The sequence below is a fragment of the Nanorana parkeri genome, unplaced genomic scaffold (genome assembly GCF_000935625.1).
Source record: "Nanorana parkeri isolate BGI_ZX_2015 unplaced genomic scaffold, ASM93562v1 scaffold1446, whole genome shotgun sequence".
Lineage (NCBI taxonomy): Eukaryota > Metazoa > Chordata > Amphibia > Anura > Dicroglossidae > Nanorana > Nanorana parkeri.
This window is the reverse complement of record NW_017307714.1, coordinates 202143-225482: the sequence shown is the minus strand read 5'-3', so window position 1 is coordinate 225482 and position 23340 is coordinate 202143. Positions and strand designations below refer to the sequence as shown.

At 45.0% G+C, this 23340-nt stretch overlaps 1 protein-coding gene across 1 annotated transcript in view; it reads left to right on the top strand.

Moving 5' to 3' along the window:
- TMEM161B (transmembrane protein 161B) overlaps nt 1-22752 on the top strand; it is a 38080-nt gene extending 15328 nt beyond the window's left edge. The window contains exons 7-13 of the mRNA XM_018570046.1: nt 4624-4775; nt 6163-6223; nt 9901-10041; nt 11745-11858; nt 14313-14487; nt 14954-15050; nt 21752-22752. Coding sequence (XP_018425548.1) covers nt 4624-4775; nt 6163-6223; nt 9901-10041; nt 11745-11858; nt 14313-14487; nt 14954-15050; nt 21752-22014 — 1003 coding nt within the window. The 3' untranslated portion in view covers nt 22015-22752. The remainder of the gene's footprint in view (nt 1-4623; nt 4776-6162; nt 6224-9900; nt 10042-11744; nt 11859-14312; nt 14488-14953; nt 15051-21751) is intronic.
- The last annotated feature ends 588 nt before the right edge of the window (nt 22753-23340 follow it).

Below are 23340 nucleotides of genomic sequence, written 5' to 3'. Positions count from 1 at the left end.
TACAGACAGGGTTAATTATTGGAAACAAAACTCCTCCCAGCCCCAGACAGTGTGAACTAAGCAGGATTTTTCAGTCCTGCAGTTTGCAGAAGCATCATGAAAATTATGTAAGCTGCAATTTTAATGCGTTTTTTGCAAGTGGTGCTTTGTGAATCCTTATTTGTGTGCAAGTGAAAATACACTGTAAGCTGTTAGAGATCATATACAGTAGGGATGCACCGATACCAGTTCAGATACCAGTGCTGATACTTGGCATTTTCATGAGAATTACGAGGGTTGCAGCAGGGACCTAGCTCTGGCGCTCCACCACTCTCCTGAAATCATTAGTCTGTATTGTTTTAGAAAAACTGTCACATGACAATAAACAAATGTATCAGTACTTGTATCTGTGAGTACTTGTACAAGTATCAGTACTTGTACTTGGAAAAATGGTAACGGTGCATCCTTTTCATATGTATAAAAATAAAATCATACATTAAAACGGAGATGTACAAATCCCAGGAGCTCCGCATGCTCCTTTAAAAATGACAGCTGCCTACCAACTTTTGAATTTTTCTCTAGTCCAGTCTTGAAGCTCAAAAAGCATCTGTACTTGTACCGAGTACGGTACTTGGCATCGGTGCATCCTTAATATACAGTATGTGTGCTGATTACAGGCAGGCACATACGTGAAACATTTTGAAATTACTTGAAATGTTATCAGTGAATTTAAGGGGTCAGTCCACTCATAAATGTGTATCTTTGGGTTTTTGCTTGATCATAGTTTTAAGTCACTTGACTGTGATATATATCTCTCGGGAACTCTAAATGTAATTTTTCTTTGTCTACGTACCTGCTTATAAGGGATTCTCATTCTCCTAATTTTTAATTTATTCTGTAATGTAACTGGAAATGCTGGTGCACCAATGTGAGCAGGAACACCCAAAACTACCAAGAGTTGGGATACCTAAGACATTATATATATCTACAGCGGCCTGAGCCACCACCTCGCTGATAACAACCTTCTCGATCCCTTACAGTCCAGCTTTCGCCTTCTACACTCCACTGAAACCGCCCTATTAAAACTCACTAATGACTTACTAACAGCTAAAACCAATGGCCACTACTCCTTACTCTTGCTATTAAACCTTTCTGCTGCTTTTGACACTGTTGACTACCTGCTCCTCCTCAAAAAAACTCCACTCTGCTCTCTCATGGTTCTCCTCCTACCTATCTAAGCGCTCCTTTAGTGTCACCTACAAATCTAACTCCTCCCCTCCTCTTCATTTTTATGTAGGGATCCCCCAAGGCTCTGTCCTTGGACCCCTTCTCTTCTCTATCTACACCTCCTCCCTTGGTCAGTTAATAACCTCACATGGCTTCCAATACCATCTCTATGCCGATGGCACTCAAATCAATCTTTCTATCTTTTCAAATCTATCAACAACTCACCCCCTCAGTGTCCTTGCGTGTCACTAATCTACTAACTGACATCTCGGTCTGGATTTCGCAAAACTTCTTAAAACTCAACCTTTCAAAAACTGAGCTCATGATATTTTCTCCTGCTCGTGCAACTTCCCCAAACCTTTCCCTTGAGATTGTTAACACAACTATCCAGCCCTCCCCCCATGCCAAGGTCCTAGGTGTCATTCTTGACTCAGACCTCGCCTTTCTTCCCCACATCCAATCACTATCCAAATCCTGCTGCCTTCACTTTCGTAACATCTCCAAAATACGCCCCTTCCTCAACAATGAAAATGCAAAATTACTCATCCACTCACTTGTTATATCTCGTCTTGACTATTGCAACTCCCTCCTCATTGGCCTTCCAATACCCTTCAATCAATCATGAATGCAGCTGCTAGACTCATTCACCTAACCAACCGCTCAGTGTCTGCAACCACCCTCTTTCAATCCCTGCACTGGCTTCCACTCGCCCAAAGGATAAAATTCAAAATATTAACAACCACTTACAAAGCCATCCACAACTCTGCCCCCGGCTATATCTCCAACCTGTTCTCAAAGTATCACCCTAACCGTCCCCTTTGCTCTTCAAAAGACCTCCTGCATTCCAGCTCCCTCGTCAACCCCTCCCATGCTCTCCTCCAGGACTCCACTAGAGTCTCTCCCATCCTATGGAACTCTCTACCTCAACCTGTCCGTCTATTTCCCACACTGACTGCCTTTACGCGATCCCTAAAGACTCATCTCTTCAGGGAAGTCTATCCCACCTCAACCTAACCACTGAACCATCACTTTCCAAAACAATTCATCCCCACACGGCTACCTCCTCATGTACCACTGGCCCCTCCCTTTTAGATTGTTAGCCCTCAGGTGCAGGGCCCTCCTTACCATCTTGTCTTGAATTGTGATTGTAATGTCTTCCTTATATTGTAAAGCGCTGCACAAACTGTTGGCGCTATATAAATCCTGTATAATAATAATAATATATATGCCATCAGAATCCACCATAACTAAAATCTCACTTTAGTGGATGGACTGTCCGATGTTGCATTGTAGATGTTGCTTTTTGTTCAGTGGAGAACATGGCTATGACGCACATTGTTTTTAAATATCTGAAAGGAAAAAGTCTGTTGTCTTGCTGTGTCTACAATCTGGCCTGTGTATCAATAGATTCTTCACTTAATCTAGTGAAGAATACACCTGCATGGCATGCTGTACAAAGAGTGACTGAAAGAGAGCCTAAGTTTTCAAAGCTAGATCACAGACCCCATAGTTAGACAGACATACACCCTGCCTGCTCTCATACCCGTCCTTGACTCTAGTTATCTTCTTTATTCTACGAGCTTGTGAATGTTTTACTTGGCCATAGCTATAAACTAACTAGAGATTTATCATTTGCACTAATTAGTAGGTATTTAATTACAGAAAATTGGTTGATTTCACAACACAAAGTAATTCTATAATATACTCGCTACCTTCCTAGTCACAGCAAACTAGCAATTAAATTAAAAATATATATTCTCGGATTTAAATGGATGTAAGGGTTGAGATCTATGTTTATAAGCTATAAGATGGATACATGTATGAATGTATAAAAATTAATAAATATATGGAAATGGAATGGAAGGCTGTATATTAAAACTAATAAAAGTAATTAAACACATAAAATATATATTCTCATGAGTTTTAGAAAAGTTTCATAACAGGAATTAAATGGAGATATTAACCACAGCAGCTCAATTAAACCCCTTGATTAATGTGTAGGGCTAAACGTTTAAACATTATTGGCTGCTATAGGCATCCACCCAGCACTTAACTAATTTACTGTATCTCCTCTGCGTCATCTGGTGTGCATGTCATGGGGTGTGCATGCCTGCACACCAAACGAAAAATAAAAGGTGTGTTGTCTGATTATATTAACTACTGAATTCAGTGTTGAAACAAGATATTTTTTGAAATTCAAGTGTGTGAACCTTCCAAAAGAGTTGTTTAGCTATTCTTGGGATCCAGGCAATTCTACCATACAGAATAGCCAGGTTAAGGAAAAGTTTGGTTCAGAAGTAGGGATGCACCGATACAGGTTTTTCGGTATTGAGTATGAGTACCATTCTGTATCTTTTGGTACTCGCCGGTGCTTCCGCTAGCATGGAGCCAGCTTCGCGGGCAATCAAGAAGCCGGGCGACGAGTAATGATACTCCGTCCGGCTTCTTGATTGCACGGGAAGCCGTCTCCATGCTGATTGGCCGTGAAACCTGCTTCCCAGCCAATCAGTATCGAGTGGACCAAACAGCATGGAGCCGGCTTCCTACAAAATCTCACTCCTGACCGGAAGTTCCGGTATCAGGGGCAAGTATCTGAGCATTTGGGCCAGTACTCGGTATCGGCACCAATACCGATACTAGTATCCGTATCAGTGCATCCCTATTCAGCAGTTACCCCTAAATGTTAGGGGTAATGTTTGGTTAGGAGTTAAGATTTAGGTTATGTTTTAACTTTGCTTTTACGGGTTAATTGTTTTGAAAAAACCTCACCCTAGCCTAAACCTAAAAAAATTAATGTTAGTGTATGTAAATAATAGCACTTTCTATTATTTGTTCCATTGGGGTTGAGGAAAATAGAACATTGTTGGCCTTCCACAGGAGGAATTCACTAATTCTGTGACTAGGAAAGACATGGGCAGTATGATGGGGCAGTTTTTTTTTAAGGTTGAGGATGTATATATTTAAATCCCAAAGCTGGGTATACACGGTTAAAATATCAAACAAAATCGTTTTTGGAACGTTATTCGACTTTCTGATCACTGATGCATTGAAATCGATGATCGATTTTGCCCGCAGTGACGAAAAAGATCGAGGATCATGTTGGACATTTTTTCTCAAACCGACAAAATTCTAACAGTGAATCCAGTTTTCGTTTGAAAAACTCCATTCATTCCAAAACCAAATGTTGAAAAAGAATGGAAATCAAGAAAGGTTTCAAGATGGTGAACTTGCATTGTTTTATGGCTGCCGTCTTGAAGGTGGGAATTTGTGGCTGGCTGCCTTGCTCTTTTCGTTTTAAAAAGTTGTTTTTTGAAAAAGATACAAGGATGTTATTGAGAATTTTCTGGAGCATGTAAAGATAAATATGTGGCAAGCCAAGAACCGAAATCCTCACTTCTCCTTGACTGTTGCGTCCAGCAAAGTGTTGTTCTCCCTGACAACTCATTACTTTAAAGTGGAAGATGGTGGCGAGAGATCTGTCTGTGTTACATTTGGATTCTTTTTCTTTGTCAAAGCCATGGCAATTCTTATTGTGACGGAGAACTACTTGGAATTTGGCCTAGAGACCGGTGAGGAATTCAAACGTGCTTCGTTCATACTTATTTAAGTAGTGCAGCATTTTATTAATTCTTTTCCTGGGTAGTGTTGTAATTTTACAGAATTGCTTGTAGCAAAATCTGAATTTAGTACATCAGACGATTTTGGCTATATTCGTGAGATGAACTGTTAAAATAACAAAACTACAGCTGTTTTTTGTTTTGTGTGTGGCAGAGTAATGACAGCTCAGAAACTTAACTCATTTGTTCTAGTTGTTTTGTTTTTTGCTATATTTGCATTTGAAAGATTTTCTTCCTGTGTGGTCACCAGTACAGGAAGTAAGCAGAATCTTATTAATGGGACCCAATATAAGCAACATCTTTAAAGGATAAGTTCACTTTTCTGACCATGTTCCATATTAAACCCATATTTAGTGTGTAACATGAAACATGCTCCGATTGCAACCCCCTCCCACTTACCTGAATCGGAGGGTTCTTCTCCCCACTGTCCGATATTTGGTTTTGAAAACTGTGTGGCTGTGTGTTGCCCCACCCACACACCTGCGACATCCACCTATCGCTGTTGAGGGGCTTTTAGTTTCAAAGGAATACAAGTGGAGTGCGTCACTGCACATGTAGTCCATTAACTCTGCCTTCCATCCATGTTACTGCATGCCCGTACCACAGTACAGGCATGAACCGGGGAGGAACTGTCTGCAAAAGCCAGAGCACTGCACCAGCATAAATGCATTTTTTTTTCTTTTATAGAGACATGTACATTTTATTTTTCAAAAAGTGAAAAACTTAAGAACCCCTGTCATGTTTTTTTCTGTGTGTGGGCTAGGAGGTGAGGGGAATTGTCTCCAACAGGTACACCTTAGGTAGACCTAACAGAGGTTCTATCACTTTACCATGCTGCTGAAATAGAAAGCAAATCATTTTGACTGGAATTGGGTTAGTACCTAATTGAGTTCTGCAGATCTCTGCTGTCTTCTCTGTTTAAGAATATTACAAAACATCTCCAACAAATACTGTTTGCATGTAAGACTCCCATGCCATAGATCGTCTTTGTTTTGTTTCTCAAATCATCATGAGCTTTACTGAAGGAAAACCTCTGGCTTTGACTCAGCAGGGGGTGGGTCAGACCACTGCAGATAAACCACTGCTTCCACACTGAAAGCATCAGCCCTTCTCTGCAGCAAGCTGGCAGGGGACCGACTTTTCCCAGGCTGTGGCTGCTTTTTCAATAAAAGAATTGTAAAACTTTGCACACCTTTAGACAGATTCATCTGAAATGTATTTGGTGGTTTTTATTTGGCTTTCAAGTTCATCTCCTTACATAGGATTGTCTAAAAACAAAAAAGTTCACTTCTAACTTTGATTCTTCTTCAATACTTCTTTTTTTTTTTTTTTCTTTTAGGCTTTTCAAATTTTAGTGAAAGTGCTGTTAAGTTCCTGCAGAAACAGGGATTGGAGTCTCAGTAAGTGTTTCATAAGAAAATATACAGTGGTTAAATGTTGTGATAAGTTCAGGCAATGCTTTGTTATACAGTCTGCTGGCAGACTGTATTAGTCTAGTTGTAACCTACACACACACAAAGTTTCACATGAGTTTTATTAGATATATTTCTCGGTCATCCATTGAGGGAGGGTCACAGGTCTGAAGAATTCTGAGACATTGGGTTATGTTAAAATGAAAGCCTGGCACTTTATGGCAATAACTCCTCCCACCTCAGTCCTGCCAGTTTCGCTTGGTGTACTCAGCAGAATGAATGCCTCCTTCTCTTCTGCTTTTTTATTTTGGTTTGTTTTGTTTCTTTGGTGGGATTCTACTATTAAGAGCTGCTAGTTGATTCATGCTGAATATGTAAGTTAAATCCTGCGGGTTTCTCTAGTTGTCAGGAAGCAGGTTGTTTTCTAGTATCAGTAGCGATGATTCATCCTGCGGTGGTCCAGAGTTCCTGTGGTCATGTCTTGATTTAACCACTTGCTGTTCGGGCCATTTTCTTACTATTTGCACACACTAAGGCTGCAGCTAGCGATTATTTTCAAAATGGATTAGTTAGCCAATTTATTGAGTTCAATTAATCAGATTTAAAAAATGGCTCCAGTGATGGACTACTAGTTTGTATTGAGATTGTAGTCCATCACAGGAGCAAGCTTGGAGTGGTGGAAGTAAAAAAAAAAGTGTGGTGTTCAATATAGTACATTATACATCGGCGCAGTGCAGAATACCAGCAGCTATAGAGGAATACAACAAATCACAGCAATAGTACATTATACATCGGCGCAGTGCAGAATACCAGCAGCTATAGAGGAATACAACAAATCGCAGCCATAGTACATTATACAGCGCAATGCAAAATACAACCAGCTATAGAGGAATACATCAAATCGCAGCAATAGTCCATTATACTATAATGTTCTATTGCTGGGATTTGTAGTCCTCTGTAGCTGGTGTTATTCTGTGTTGCGCTGTAGAATTTATTATTGCTGGGATTTGTAGTCCTCTGTAGCTTCTGGTATTCTGCAGTGTGCTGTATAATGATTATACGGCGCAATGCAGAATACCAGCAGCTATAGAGGAGGAGGAGACATCTCTCTCCGATCATTGCGGGGAGAGCCGCTCCCAGGCGTGGCACAGAGACAGCGGTGCCCAGGGAAGCTAGCGTGGGGGGACGCCGCACAGTACAAAAGATCCGTCGGCTGTACAGCCGTGTTCTTGTTTTAACCACTTATGCAGGCCGCCGTCTATAGACATATTGCGACCCGGAAGTGGTTAATGAGCACAGGCCTTTCCAGTCAACGTGCTGTGGATCCTTACTGCATTGGTCTTGTCTTCCTATCTGGTGAGGTATATTGGCTACCATTTCTGAGGTCGGGCCACTTTGGTCTGGTATTCCTTTTTATGTAGGAACCTGGACCGTGGACGTTTTGAGTAATCCAACCATGTTTTCCTCCCTGGGACCTTCCCTCCTTTTAAATAATTCTGTGAACTATTGTTTGTATTTTTTTACACTGTTTTTGACTTTCTGCTGTCCATTGTGAGAAGTGGCAGAGTTTTTTCTATTTTTTTTCTCCTGATATTTCATATGAGTCGGGGTCATGAGGTATACTAGGAAAAAGGTACAAGGTAAAAAGATACATTGCCTGTTATATTTATCTACTCCAATGCGGAGGGACAACTGCAGTGGAACATCTGACGATGTATCCACTCTGGTCTGTGTGTTCTAGAAATTACCAAAGGGAAAGGTTGTGTTAATTGTATCTCTGTTTTGTCTAAAACAGGGGTCTCAAAGTACCGGCCCGCGAGCCGGTACTAAGTGGCCTGCAGCCAGCTGACAAGTCGGGCACACGGTCAGGGACTGCGTGCCCGACTTGTGGGAGCAGCTACACGGTCTGCATCTCTGACGGATGCAGACCGCAGAGCTGCTGCTGTCGGCTTCGGCCGGAGCTCTGTCAGTTCTGAGCTCGGGCCGAATCATGGATGATTAGTAAGATCTGCACTAGACCTTATCACCACTAGATAACCAGGGAACGATGGGGTGCCTCCTCCCTGCACAGATGAAAGCAGGTGAGGGTGCTTGTCTACATACCACATGTAATTGTATGTGATATGATTACATGCAGTTACAAAAACAATCACTATCCCTGGAGACACAATTGTGTTTCCAGGGATAGTGACAGATTCCTAACTACATGTAATCCTTTCACATATGATTACATGCGGTGTGCAGGCGTTTACATGCAGCAGCTGTCACCCGATCATTCATTTGAATGGGTGACAATTGACGCATGTAACATGTGCATTAACACAGGACTAAAAAATGTATCCAGCGGCCCCCGACTAAATTGAGTTTGAGACCCCTGGTCTAAAACCTATTTATCAGTGGCTGCTTATGCATGCAGATCTGGTCTGCATTTAGTGTGAACAAGGCCTAAGGCTGGGTTCACACCTGGGCGTTTTTCAGCGCTGAAAAACACTCAGGAAGTGAAATCCCATGAATCCCTATGGGCATGGTTACCACCTGGGTGTATTTCAGCGTGATTTGTCGCGCTGAAAAAGTACTTTGAGCTTCTTTTTCGCGCGTAGGGGACAATTGTAGCGCGTATCCATTGTTATTCCCGAGTGTGGGTTGGGGATAACAAAGCGGTAACCCCGCGCCACACTCGGGAATACAGCTTAGGTTTTACTGGGGGGGGGGGAATCATACCGCCAGGGAGGTTAAAAAACGAGCGTCAAACGTTCGTTTCAGTGAACAAAAAAAGTGTTTTAAAACGTGCTGAAAAGCGAGCATAAAACGCTCGTATTTGGAACGCCCAGGTGTGAACCCAGCCTAAAGGTCCTAGAAAAGGTTGTCCGGCTTCTACTTGCACTATTTCTAAGTGGATTTGTCAGGTTGTTGCTAAAGACTATGAGCTACGGAATAAAGTGCCTTATTTTCCTATTGCCGCTGACTCTACCAGGCCATTTAGTACTTCTTGGGCTTTCACAATCAGGCTTCAGTTGTTCAAATTTGTACGGCCGCAACCTGGTCTCTTGTTAAAACTTTTACAAAGTTGAAGTTTCTGCCTCTTCTGATGCTAGTTTTAGCATTAAAGTTTTTCAAGCGGAATAAACAGAATAATCCAGAGCTGTGTCCCTCAATGGACAATAGAGAAAACACAGCTCCTTTCCCTGATTTCCTTTTATACTGCTTACTACAACGGTACTGCTTACTACAACGGTACTGCTTACTACAACGGTACTGCTTACTACAACCTATGAAGGTGTGAGGGGTTATTGCCTTGAAGTGACAGGCTTTCATTTTTTGACTATTGTCCATTTCTCCTGAAGGCAGCAGCATAGCCCTATGTCTCAGAATTCTTCAGTGCTGTGTCCCTCAGTGAACTGGACTGGTAAAGGACTGCAGAAAAAACAAAATCCTATTTTTTGCTTACCAGGAGATATATTTATAAAGTATTGACAAACATTCACTGGTGGTGATACAGTAACTGATCTAGAATGCATACGCCAGGAAGATTCACCTGCAGTAAATGTTTTATGACTGTTCGATTCCCTGCTTTATAAATATACCCCTAAGTGTGGCGTGATATATATTGTATGTGTATTCATGTAATCAAATGATATGATTGACTTTTTTTGTTTTTCTTCCAGAGGTCCAGTGTCAAAACTTACATTTAAACTATTTCTGGCAGTTTTGTGTTCTCTCATTGGAGCTTTCCTGACATTCCCTGGTTTGCGACTGGCTCAGATGCACCTTGACGCACTGAACTATACAAAAGAAACCACAACACAGTAAGAACTACAACATTTTTTGAGTACTTTTCATGTTCAGCACAACATTCTTAGATGACACAAGTCCATACAGGTCAGAACACTAAAACTTCACTTCCTGACCAGCAGGCCCTCTGCTGTCAGACCCTTGAACTCCAGCTCATGTAATTCATGCTGTATATTTAAAAAAATCTGCCCAGAGAGGACCCATCTGAAACCAGTGCCTGAAAATGTTAAACCCTTTCCAGCAATGCTTTATATTTTAGGGTATAAAATTCATTTCAGTACAGCGCTGCATGACGGAATAAATGTCAGTTAAAGTACCGCAGCGCTGAATACTGAAAAATGGCCTGGATGGGAAGGGGGTTTAACACCGCGGATGTCAACTGGTTAATAGGCGTTGTTAGTAATTGTAAAGAAAAATTGAAGAATCATTTTAGAAGGAAAGGTGTGAGATTGGCACCCTCAACTCACTCAACTGTTATGTTTTGTTGTTGTTAGTGAAGTGTTCTTTAATTCGGGTCTTTTCTGCCCGTGCGTGCCCGCTAGGGGGCGCGCGCGAGCAGAAAAAAATTGCCGTCTGGAGACGGCAACCCGCAGATGCAGCAGTGCCGTCCGTCCGTTTTTCTACTACGGGCGGACGGCAAGAGGTTAAAGCAGATATCCAGTCAGATATTATCGCAGGTTCTCAATTACATTTTCAACATGTATACACTACTATACTCTTTGCTGCAAGCATCCTCCACTGTGCGCAGTTTAACAACTTACTCCTCTGAAATCATTGTAATGGGACTTTTTTTAAATTATTATTGGTAATTATTACAAAAACAAACAGCCTGCTGTTGAACAGTGAAGAAGCAGCAGTTCACCAATGTCACCCCAATACACTTCCTTCTCTGTTCAGTATTAGACTGATAGTGCTGTTGTAGAGCACTGAGTGGTACAGATTTAGTTATTCATACTCACTCTGTCAGGGCCCCCTTTCACATGCTGACCATTTTGCTAATAGCCTATATTTAGGTAAACCACTGTACTCTGATGATATTGATCTGGCCTGCCTCTGCTTCACACTCTTCCCAATTAGCCACTGTCCTCATCATACACATGTACTTTATGGCTAGGTTCACACCTAGGCGATTTATCGCGCAAAACACAGATTCACATTGAAATTAATGGAGGCTGTTCACACCTTTTGCGGTTTGTCGCGGTGGACGAAATCGCCTGTCACCCGAAAAGGTACAGCAGCTATTTTCGGGCGGTTGTCGCACAGGTTGGGTCTCAGACCTCTCTATGCATTGAAAACCGCAAGTTTTTTAAAGAATAGTCGCACAAACGAAAACCGCTAGCCAGCTCAGTCGCCTAGGTGTGAACCTAGCCTTATTAAGTGGAAAGCCTGCCATCTTGTTGACATGTCTTCCATTGAAATTAATGGAGTTAAGCGGGGGGATTTGTGTAGTACCAAGCAGGGCGCACAAAAAAGATGAACCAGAGCCCTGTGGTTTAAAGAAAAACCTGCACTGCAAGGGTTAAGTGCTTGTTTTTGTCTAGGTTCAAAAATAACAAAATGATACTCACTGCAAGGGTTGAGAACAATTCCTGAAGTTTGTTAAGTTATTAGTAAATCCTTTTCATTGATATGTGGAACCCCAAAAAGTAACTGCACTAAAAATGATCTTTTTAATGTAAGGTTTCTGTGATAATGCATGCTTTTGTTTTTTTTGCAGATTTTTGCTACATATAAACTTTTTGTCTCCTTTACTAATGGTTTTGCTGTGGGTGAAACCTATAACCAAAGATTATATTCTGAATCCACCCTTGGGCAAAGAAAGTGTACCTCTGTAAGTGATTTTATATTCTGTTTGATATGACCCCTTGTTTATGGTACTTTTACCATAAATGGAAATTTACACAAAAAATTGAATTCTTGGTAATTTATGCAGTACAGTTACGATCTTGCCTAAGACCGATGCCTGAAAATACTGAACCCTGTGCAGCCATTAATAATCTATTTTAATGAAGGAGTTTTGTTAGAGCTTGTAAGAAAAAAAAACTTAAGAGTAATTCAGTACCTGTATCCTCTTCACTGCAGATGGCTGAAATTGTCTGTGTATAGGTGGGTGGGAGCTGTTATTCAGGGATTCAATTAAAGAGCAACTACAAGCAGAATGTGCATAGTTGTCCTCCTGAAAGACAGGCATGTTGCATTAGACATAAGGTCTACAGTCCATCCAGACTGGTACCTTCACAGGGATGTTAAACAAAAAAAGATGATGTTGTCTGCCACTAATATAAGCCCCTTTAAGTAAATCATTGTATATCTGAACTCTATATCCTAAACACGTTTTTTCACAGCAGTGGTGCATGTTGTGTTTCATCAGAAAAAATCTGTGATGGTCGCCTTACAGTTGTTCAGCAAGTATTTATTTCTGCAGCAACAGATGGATGGTTTCTCATTGTAATCTAGAATATAAGGCTGGATTCTTAGTGGTGGTGCGATTGGCAGAATTAATAGAAGGGTTCTTTGTCTAGTTGAGTTACTCCAGGCAGGGCTCTGGTTTACACTCTTCACTTCCTTCAAACCTGAAATTGTTCTCTCTGTAATATCCTGGTGATCTTGCTGGTGTTGCGGTTCTTGTGCGGTTTCCATTTTTGTATTTAAGAGAATTTAAACAATCCTCTGTTGTCCAGTCTTTACACAACATCTGTCGCATTTTCTTTGGTTTTCTGAGCATGTCTTTGGAGGAAGCAAGTATCTGCTCTTTACTCAGTTTTTGTGATGGGAAGGGGGTTTAACACCGCGGATGTCAACTGGTTAAGAAAGGATTCATCATGCCTGATCACCCCTGTGACTCGCTGTGGCCTAGAATAATTTATACGTGTCTCGGCTGAAGGTGGATTTGTGCAGTCCAGCATAGATGTGTTTGTCAGGCAGTGGGGTCATCTTAATGTGGCCAAGAAGATTTCCCCAATTTCGCCATGGGGTTTTTTTTTTCCCAAAGAGGGCATCTTTGCTCGGGTGGTGCAGCAGGCATCTGGAGACTGCAGAGGGACAAATCAGTGCAATGTTTTTATGTTTCTAAATGGGGCTTTTCTTGGGCGTGTATGTATGATACTCTATGTCCACACTTTGTCAGATCTGCATCATATGTACCTTTTTAAGAAGATGCAAGCTGACCATATTGATTTGCAATGCCAGAAAGCGTGATACACTGATTTGGGTTGGCTGCATCCCCTGTGTTTTATAAAAGTGTATATCGGGGCAAAGTAAAAAATTAAGTACATCAGTGCTTGCAATACCTGCTTGTTTCTAAACACTGCGAGTACAGAAAAATACCTTTTGATCTACCAGCAGCTCACTGTGCTTCTATCTTCCTGTTTGAGCTGATAACACAAGGCTTTTGCTGCACTAAAATGTCAAGCAGTAATATCAGCCCTGCCCAATTCTTCCCTTCGATTACAGGATATCTGACCCATATGTCATGTAGAGAAGACAAGGGGGTGTTCTGTAGTCCGGCAAAAGAGAACTGGCCTGGCTGCACAACACTGAAATGTATTGAATATGTGTTTTTTTTTTATTTTTGTGTTCTTTGCTTTTTTGCCCTAGTGTGACTTTAAGTGTGACTTAAGTGTCTCTTTTATTGTTATCAAATCTCAGTAATATGCCCAGAATTTTGAGAAGAGGAAGCATTCCATGACGTTTGTATTATGGTAGCATAGTGATTACAAAGTCAAAACCTTGACATGGTGGAAGATAGTTTATGATCATAGCCAATAAACATGGTGTATCACCATTGCAGACTAGTTTGTGGTTAAGTATTTCTACCAATAGCCTGTTGTTAATGTAGCATGAATAAAAAAAACAGCACTTAAAATTCAAAACTGAACATTTCCGAATGTACAGTTCAGATGTCCATACAATTTTGTCCAAAACATTCAATTTGGTAATTGAAGTTTTTTGAAAATATTCTAGAGAGCTAAAGGTTGGTTAGACAGGTGTGAGCATTCTCAGTTTATACCTTTTAGTTAACGTGTGTTAGAACTGCTGTAGCATTTGGTGGATAATAATGAATTCAGTAGAGGTGTTCTTTGCTATAACCACCATCATTTATTGCCTTTGAAAATGCTATAAGCGGTTGCTAAAAGATAGAAAGATGGTTTTATCTGCCCAGATTTAATGGGTCACTTTGTATATCCCAAAATAATTCTTTGCTTTAGAGAGTGATAACTTTGTATAAGTTATAAAATACTTTGATCAATTTAGCCTCCATAAATGATCTTCTTTGTATTAACAGAATGACTGAGGACACCTTTGATACGGTTCGGCTTTGGATCATCATTCTGTTCTGCGGTTTAAGGTTGATAATGATGAGGCATCATATGCAAGCATATTTAAATCTGGCCCAGAAATGTGTGGATCAAATGAAGAAGGAAGCTGGGAGGATAAGCACCAAAGAATTACAGAAGATGGTGAGTGTGTTTTATTGCCCGCCATCCGAACATAATTGGGTCCTATCTGTTGATCTGTGTCTGAATATCCTCCCATATTTCATACTGTGATCTTGAAGTCATTCCAGATAATCAGGAATCCTGTACATTCTTAGTAGGGAACTACCTGGTTGACATCATGCAAGGTGATAGTCTGTAAAGAAAGAAGCATATTGGGAGGTTGGATTTTCTAGAACAGGAATATAGATGACAGAAAACCCATATTTATTTGGCTCCAACTACCCATTGCATTACAGGGACTTAAAAACTGCCCAGTGCTGATTTCATAATTAAAACATTTATTGTGCCGATATATTTAATACAGTGTTTTCTGTTGACAGAAAAGGCCTGCTTTTCTTTCTTTCCCTTTTTTTCTTTTCTGTGATTTTATGGTGGAGTTATTATGTTAACATGCTAAGTAACTAATGGGTTATTCTTTTGTTTCTAGGTGGCTCAAGTATTTTATTACCTTTGTGTTATTGCACTGCAGTACGTGGCCCCTCTGGTGATGCTGCTTCACACAACACTGCTTCTGAAAACACTAGGTAGGCATTACCTGACAAATGATATTTATTCATACTGGTCTGGTAACAGACTGGCATATTGGTGTACCCTGGGTTACATAGCACTCATCCAGGAGATGCAACCATCCAGGTAAAAGGCCCCAGTTATGATCCTAGCATTTATCTTCATGACATGGTTGCCTTGATAGATACCTTTTTAATTACTAATATTTTCAGCTTTCCATTGTCCCCGTTTCTGACTGTGTGGAGATGTATTCTATAGCCTGTAAGCTCGTTACAGCCTTACCCACGCATTTTAGCATAAAGGAGGTTGCTCAAAATCACATAACAGGATGCAGACCTACTCAGAAACCTGTCTGTTAAACAAATCTTTTAAATCTGACTGCCATCCAGGATTAGGTAAATGAAATTGATTTTTATGATATTAGCAAAGTAGCAGTGTGTTTTTGCAGAGCATTAGTTGCACTTGAAATTAAATGCGTAACTCCAGCCAAAACATTTTATTTCTCTCCCGTTCATTGAAGGACACTGGCTTTGGCTCCAATTGAGGATACTAGTGCCCGGGGACCGCATGGACAAGACGTCTGTTGTGCCTTGTGGAGGCTATTCCCGTTCATTGAAGGACACAACAGATCGTAGATCCTGAATGGTAGGGTAATATCGCCACCTGCAGGAGAAGTACGCTAGGCACAAAACTAAAGACCAATTACAGCCTAGGGGTGGCCCCTGCCGGTGGCCAAACCCCCCACCTGCTGACAAGTCTCCAGTTTTTTGCCTAGCGTCAGGAGTAAGGAGCTTCAAATTTTTTCTCTTGCATTCTTGCGGGATTTCTCCTGTTTTTTTCGCTGGATCTTCTAGCAAGTGTCGGCAGGGAGACAGGCTGGATGTTTGTGGATCCTTGTAGTCTTCCCTGGACGACCGGCGAGCGCATGCAGACTCTGCCACGGTGGGTCGGCTGCGACAGCTCTGTTTTTTCAACGGAGTGGCCTGTGGGCTTGTCCCTGTGGGGTGCATATGACTGGGGGTCTCGGCCTTCCAGTCACAGCACTCCACTCAGGCTGGCGGCGCCGCGGCTGAGGTCGGGGGCGTTTTTCCGCCACCCCTGCGCACCCTGATGCCGGGTTTTCAGAGAGGGCTCCCTGGAATCCTCCCCCCCCCCTGGATGATGGTGGTGGTCGTGGGTTCGGAGTCTGCCCGGTTCCCCCCTGGTACGGTATGTATGTGGGGGTCTGTCTGGGGCTGTGCGGAGGATCTCTGTGTGCTGCCTTTCCTGATGGTCGTCTTACCTGGATGGCCCCTCGTGGTTGCGGTGGCTGAAGGCTCCGGTCTGTGTGGGATGCTGCTGGGGGACGCGGTTCTCTCATGCCGCGTTCCTCCCCCCTCCTCCTCCTCATTAGCAGGTGTTCTTGAGGCAGAGGCCTTCACTGGAGGGTCTGGATGGTCCTGAGGGGTCTGACTGTGAGCGGCACGCGGCGCGGGAGGTCGCGGTACCGCGGCCGCATGTTCGTGCTGATTTTGGCCCCTCGTGCGCGGGCGGCCGAAAATCGAGGTCCCGGCTCCAGTTGCGGCCTAGTCCGGATGCCGCGGCCGCCATCTTGGTTGAGGGCGGCTTGCCCTTTCTGCCTGACCTCACTTCCGGTCCGCGGGTGGATGGGGCGGTCCTATTTTGCCGTGATGGCGATTTTCAAGGGAGACACAGGTCTGCTGCTGCAGCTGATCCAGGCTGTCGGGTCCATGGCTGGAGGACGTTTTTTGCTGCATCTTCCGTTCTGCTGTGCCAGGGGCCGTGAGTTGCTGGGTTTCCTTCTACCTGCGGGGGTCTCAGCTTTGGCTCCAATTGAGGATACTAGTGCCCGGGGACCGCAGGGACAAGACGTCTGTTGTGCCTTGTGGGGGCTGCGGGCTTCCCCTGGAGGCTGCTTGTCCTTCCCTGCCATGGGTGTTTTGCACACCTGTGTCCCTTCCCCAGTCGTGGTTGCTCCCTTGGGGTCCTATGTGGGGGTGTTCAGTCCTGTGGGTACTGCGCTGTCCCTGGGGGTCTTTTCCTCTGCCATTGCTGGGTTGTGACACGCATTGAGCGCGTTTTGATGCCGGGGCCCCCCCTAGAAAGCGGGCTTTGCCATTGCCGTCTCCTGCTCTTTCGGGGGGGGTCCGAGGGGGAGAGGGTACTTCCCACAGCGTCGCCTCATGCTGATCGTCATGGTTCCTCACGGCCAGATCCGGCCAGTGTGGATGAGGTGGCGTCTGCGCTCCTGGTTCGGGACCGTGAAATCGTTTCAGCGCTAGTCCGCGCTGTCAGGGAAGATTGCTTCAATGGGGATACTCCCGGCTCTTCCGCACTGCCGCCAGTGCAGTGTGGTACGCATCAGAGTAGGCTTTTCGCCTACGTGTTTACTTACATCTCCTTTTTTGATGACTTTATTTATAAGGAGTGGAAGGGGCTTACCAAGTCCTTTTGCGGTCCCTAAGCGTTTTCTCGGTCGCTATCCCCTTGGGGAGGCCTGTGTGTCTCCGTGGTCTTTTCCCCCGGTCTCTCGTTTGCACATGGCCCCGGTTATCCCGGGGGAGGATTCTCCGTCCTTTAAGGACCCCTCCGATAGGAAAGCTGAAGCGCTTTCGCTGTCTCTGTACTCCTTCTCGGGGGCGCTTGTGCGTCTGGTTTTGGCTTCTGCCTTGGTGTCTCAGACTCCGACGGAGTGGGCTCAGATGTTGCACCAGGGTCTTGCGGCGGGGAATGTCTCTCCCGCTTTTGTGGACCTGGCGGACCGATTGGTGCGGGGCCTTCGTTTTGGCTGCACTTCGGCTTTGGATGTGGCACCCTTGGTGCCCAAGCTGTCGGTGTCGCCGGTTACTTTGGCTTAGGTGCTGGTCGGCTGCTCGGGCTTCCGAGCGAGCTCTGTCGGTATTGCCTTTTACTGGGGACCGTCTGTTTGGATCCCCCGTGGATGGGATCATTACGATCTACAGGTGGTAAGAGTACCTCTCTTCCCCAGGCGCGCACGAAGGAGCAGCGCCGCAAGCCTGGGGCCTTTTTCTCCGCTCACCAGCGGGGTTTTTCAGCGTCCTCCGACGAGGGCGGGAAGGGTCACAAGCCCTCCCCTTCACAATGCTCCGAGCGCCCATGGCAGCCCAAGTCCGCATGGAGGTCGCGCCCTGGCTCTGGTTCACCCACGTGAACCAGAGCCCACGTCTCCCACACTTGGTTGGCCCACGTCTCCCACACTTGGGTGCGGGGGCTGGTTTCTTCGGGCTACAAGATGAAATTTCTGTCCCGTCCAGGGACCGGTTCTTCCCGTCCAACACGCGACTCTCCTTCGCGGTTGGCGGATCTCCGTCGAGCTGTGGCGGACCCTTTGCTCCCAGGGGGTGATCGTGCCGGTTCCGTCCTTGGAAAGGTTCCAAGGGTTTTATTCGAACCTGTTTACCGTGCCCAAGATGGAGGGGGTTCGGCCCTTCCTGGACCTCAACCGCTTGAACGCCTTTATGCGGGTCCATCGGTTCCGGTTGGCGTCGATAAGATCCGTGGTGGTCTGACTTCGTCGGGTAGGCCTGCTGGCATCCATCAACATCAAGGATGCCTACCCTCATGTACCCTTTTTACGCGTCTCATCAGAGATATCTCCGTTTCGCGGTGGCATATTCATTTGGTGGCGCTGCCTTTCGGGCTGGCGCCTGCTCCGCGGGTGTTCACCGAGGTGCTTGCCCTGATTCTGGCGCTGTTGCGTTGTCGGGGGGTTTCGATCGTGGGCTACCTGGACGATCTGCTTCTGCGGGCGGAGTCGCACTCCTCTCTGGTGGTGGCTCTGGAGGTCCCGGAACAGTCCTTGGAGGAGTTCGGTTGGCTCCTGAACCTCCGGAAGTCTTGCCTGGTGCCTTTTCCACGCCTGGAGTATCTGGGACTGGTTCTGGACACTGTCGCGACCCGGGTTTTTTTCTCCCTCGGGACAAGCTCCTGCACCTTCGTTCCAGAGTACGGCTGCTGCGGTCTCGCCGGTGGTCGTCCATTCGTGGCCGTGCAGCGTCGTTGGTCGCTGGAGGAGCTCCGTCTGTCGACAACTGTGTTGGAACTTCGGGCGATTCGCTCTTTATCTCCTTCATTGGTCGGCCCGGCTTCAGGGTCAGGCAGTTTGGGTCCGGCCGGACGACGCCACCGGGCTGGCATACCTTAACCCCCAGGTCGGGAGGTGTTCAGGTTTCTCTCCTGGGGATTACATCCCGGGGGTGGGCAATTTGGCTGGTCAACTACCTCCGTCGAGGGTCGGTGGACCCGGGAGAGTGGTCACTGCACCCGGGAGTTTTCAGCAGCTCTGTCTTCGCTGGGGGTCGCTGGAGGTGGATCTTCTGGCGTCTCGGTTCAACCGGGAGGTGGACCGCTTTGTGGCCCGGGCCCTGGATCCCTGGGCGGAGGCGGTAGTTGTCCTGGTGGCTCCGTGGGGTCATTACGGGCTGCTTTATGCCTTGCCTACGGGCTGCTTTATGCCTTGCCTCCACTGTATCTGTTGCCTCGGCTTCTGCGACGCATCGCGGCCGAGAACGTCACCGTCCTCCTCGTGGCCCCGGACTGACCTCGGAGGGTGTGGTGCACGACTGTGGTTCACCTGGTGGTGGACGCCCCGTGGCGGCTGCCCCTGTGTCCAGATCTTCTGTCCCAGGGGCCTGTGTTACACTCTTCTTTACAGTCGCTGGCTTTGACGGCGTGGCTGTTGAGGGCCAGGTCCTGAAGGACTGGGGGTATGTCCGCTGCGGTCATTTCCACTATGCTCGGGGCGCACAATGCGGCTTTTTGGAACGCTTCTCATCGCACTTGGAGGGCCTATTTTGCCTGGTGTGAGGCTGGGGCCCTGTCCCTGCGTTTATTCTCCGTCAGCAGAATTTTTGCAGCGTGGGGTGGCTCAGTGGCTTGCCTTGAGTACTGTGAAGGGCCGATTCTCTGCCTTGGCGGTGTTTTTCCAGCGTTCCTTGGCGTCTACTGCTCTGGTTTGCACTTTTGTTCAGGGGGTCCCGCGCTTTGCACCCCCTGTCCGCTCGCCTTTGGCTTCGTGGGACCTGAATCTTGTGTTTTCAGTGTTGCAGGAATCTCTGTCTTGAACCGCTTTGGGAGATTCTGCTTATGTCCTTGGTCACAGAAAGTGACCCTTTTGGAGGCCATCACCGTTCGGCGGCTGTCTACATTGGCTGCAAGTCCCCATTGCTGGTCTTGCATGGGGACGAGGAGGTTCTCCGTCCTCGGCCGGCATTCCTGCCGGTGGTTTTGTCGGTTTTCCGTCTGAGTGAGGACATTGTCTTACCTTCCCTGTGTCCGCTGCTGGTCCATAGGAAGGAGCGGGCGCTCCTCTGTCTGGATGTGGTTCGCGCTTTCCATGTTTATTTGGGTGCTGCGGCTTCTTTCTGCAAGGCCGGCTCTCTGTTCATGCTCACGGTGGGCCCTCGTAAGGTCCGGGCCGCATTGGCGGCTACCATCTCTAGGTGGATTCGTACTGTTGTGTTTCAGGCGTACGTTGTTAGGGGGCGTGAGCCTCCTTTTTTCCTGTCACTGCCCATTATACTAGGGCTGTTGGGGTTTCCTGGGCTTTCCGCCATAGGGCCTCTGTTTCTCAGGTTTGTAAGGCCGCTACTTGGTCTTCTGTTCACACCTTTTTGTTACGTTGTACGAGGTGGATGTTTTGGCATCGGCGGATGCTGGTTTGGGGCGCAAAGTGTTGCAGGCGACTCTTTGAGGTGTCTTTTGGGTGTTTGGTTGTTGTTGCCCATCCCTCAGTGTGTACTGCTTGGTGACGTCCCTACCATTCAGGATCTACGATCTGTTGCCTGTGTCCTTCAATGAACGGGAGAGAAAATAGGATTTTTGTACTCGCCGTAAAATCCTTTTCTCTCTGTTCATTGAAGGACACAGGCCCCGCCATCTTTATGGGGTGTACACACCTAACTGCTTGTTACTAAACTGGAGAATTGTCAGCAGGTGGGGGGTTTGGCCACCGGCAGGGGCCGCCCCTAGGCTGTAATTGGTCTTTAGTTTTGTGCCTAGCGTCCTTCTCCTGCAGGTGGCGATATTACCCTACCATTCAGGATCTACGATCTGTTGCCTGTGTCCTTCAATGAACGGAGAGAAAAGGATTTTACGGTGAGTACAAAAATCCTATTTTTTGGAGAGAGTGGAGAAAGATTAGAACCATTACACTGAATGATTTCTGGATACATAACTGAAATAAAGGGGGTTTTATAGAAAGTTCTGCTTTTCAGAGCACCCGAACTGTTCCCCTAAAAAAAGACAAGCAGGGGGCAAAAAGCTAGTTACTATGAAATGGGAGGAGAGTTTCAGAAACAATAGTTCCACAGAATAAATAAAGAAGCAAGGAGGTATTCGCATTGTGGGTCCTCAGGTACAGATTTCTCTATTAAGGAGAACAGTGAGCAGCACAGTATCTTTTTAAATATTGTGAGACCAGCAGTCAAAGGCAGCTGTGCCTTGCGTGTTCTCTCGCTGCAAATAAACAGCTATGAGGCTGTAGGCACAGAATGTACACTGTTATTCTTTAGGAACCGATTCAAGACAAAAGGTTAATCTTTCAGGTTACTGTTTGGACGCAGTTGGCATTTCTAGGTTTTCCATATAAGGTAGCAGATTTTCATTTTTAGCGTTTAGGTCTTTTTTCTTTTGTTGTTGCAGATAATTGTTCTAACATGATTATTACTTTAATCTTTACTTTTAAAATGTATTTTAGGTAACCATTCATGGGGCATCTATGAGTCTCCTGTGGAGGCAGCACAAGGGTCAAACTCAGGTTTTTCCGAACAGCCCTGCCCTGAAGAAAAGATGAAGGCTACAGTCACCCAAATTACAGTGGCACTAGGGGGCTTGAAGAACATTTTCACTCCACTCCTCTTTCGAGGACTCTTATCATTTTTGACATGGTGGATCGCAGCTTGCCTTTTCTCCACCAGCCTTTTTGGCTTGTTTTATCATCAGTATTTAATAGTGGCATAGTTTGGTGAATTTATATCTGTAACCATAACATGGACCAAGTTGGAGACAGCTGCAACAGCTAGAGCACACACGGTTCTGCAGCACCCTGTCTTGTATCAATGTTTTCTCTGTATTCTCAGGGTAAATATTGTATCAAATCACTGTCGTGAGCTTAATCTTCATTACCTCAGAGGAAGAAGACCTAACTGCTGATCGCTCATAAAGATAGTTTTGTTTTTTTAATGACTGTAAGAGATGCTCCTATAAAGACATCATCTTCGACTAGCGGTCCTTGCACTCACATTCTTAATTGTTGTTTTCCTCTCTCACCAAGTACGGATAGCAAATCTTTTTTTTTAAAATCTTTCGTTATAGATCTGAGCCATACGAAGAAAAGGCTTGAAGGTGACTAATAAATAATTTCTGCTGGGCCCGTCCATTTTTAGTGACGCAAGGTCCAGCAGCACAGAATGTATTACTACTGTATATTACAGTAAATGTATGTCAACAACTGTGTGTAATTTGGTGACCTTTTATGTGCCTGGGGACATGTGTGGCGCGTGTGTGTGCATGGGAGAATAACAAAATGGAATTCTGTTCTGTACAATAGTTTTTACATCACTGAATACATAAACATTCAACAAGTGATGGTGCTAGTACTTGCTCGTAGGACTGCGTGTAAGGGTTATGCTTGCAATAAATAAAATAAATCACTTTTGTTAAGGCTGAATTTGTAAGTCACTCCAGTGATCACCATAAAAAATTCTAGTGATTTCACGTATAAGGTATTTGGTAAGTGCCGTCCACTTGCAACATGTTTAAAGGCTTTTTGGACCACTTGGCTTAGTGCCAAACAGAAACATAAGGCCAAAATACTTGTGGTGCAAAATACATGGTCCTGTAAAACTTAATCTCTTTAATAGGTTTGTAATTAGTCTGAATTGATTCCTATCGCTGTCCTTGTTTTTACATTAAAATGGGCTTGCATACTTGTTTTAAGTCAGTGACTTACAAGGCACTGAAGTCATTAGATCAGGATGTGAAAGATGGAGAGATTACCTATTTTGGAGTCTACAAGGGTGCTGTTTGGCAGCTCAGTCAGTAGGGCCTCTAATGGGCATGCCAGATGAAATCCAAGAGGTATAAGGGGGAAAAATCTGTATCAGACAAAGCCTTAAGTGACATGAAGGGTTTATTTCATCATAAAATGTCACAAATTCCAGCCAACACAGGTTCTAATGGCCTCCCTTCATCCGGGCTCAAATTTGCTGGTAAAGATCTGGATTGTCTTATGCTTGAATGGGTTAAACATTATAAACATAAAGTCAGCATTAAGGGCCAGCTCTA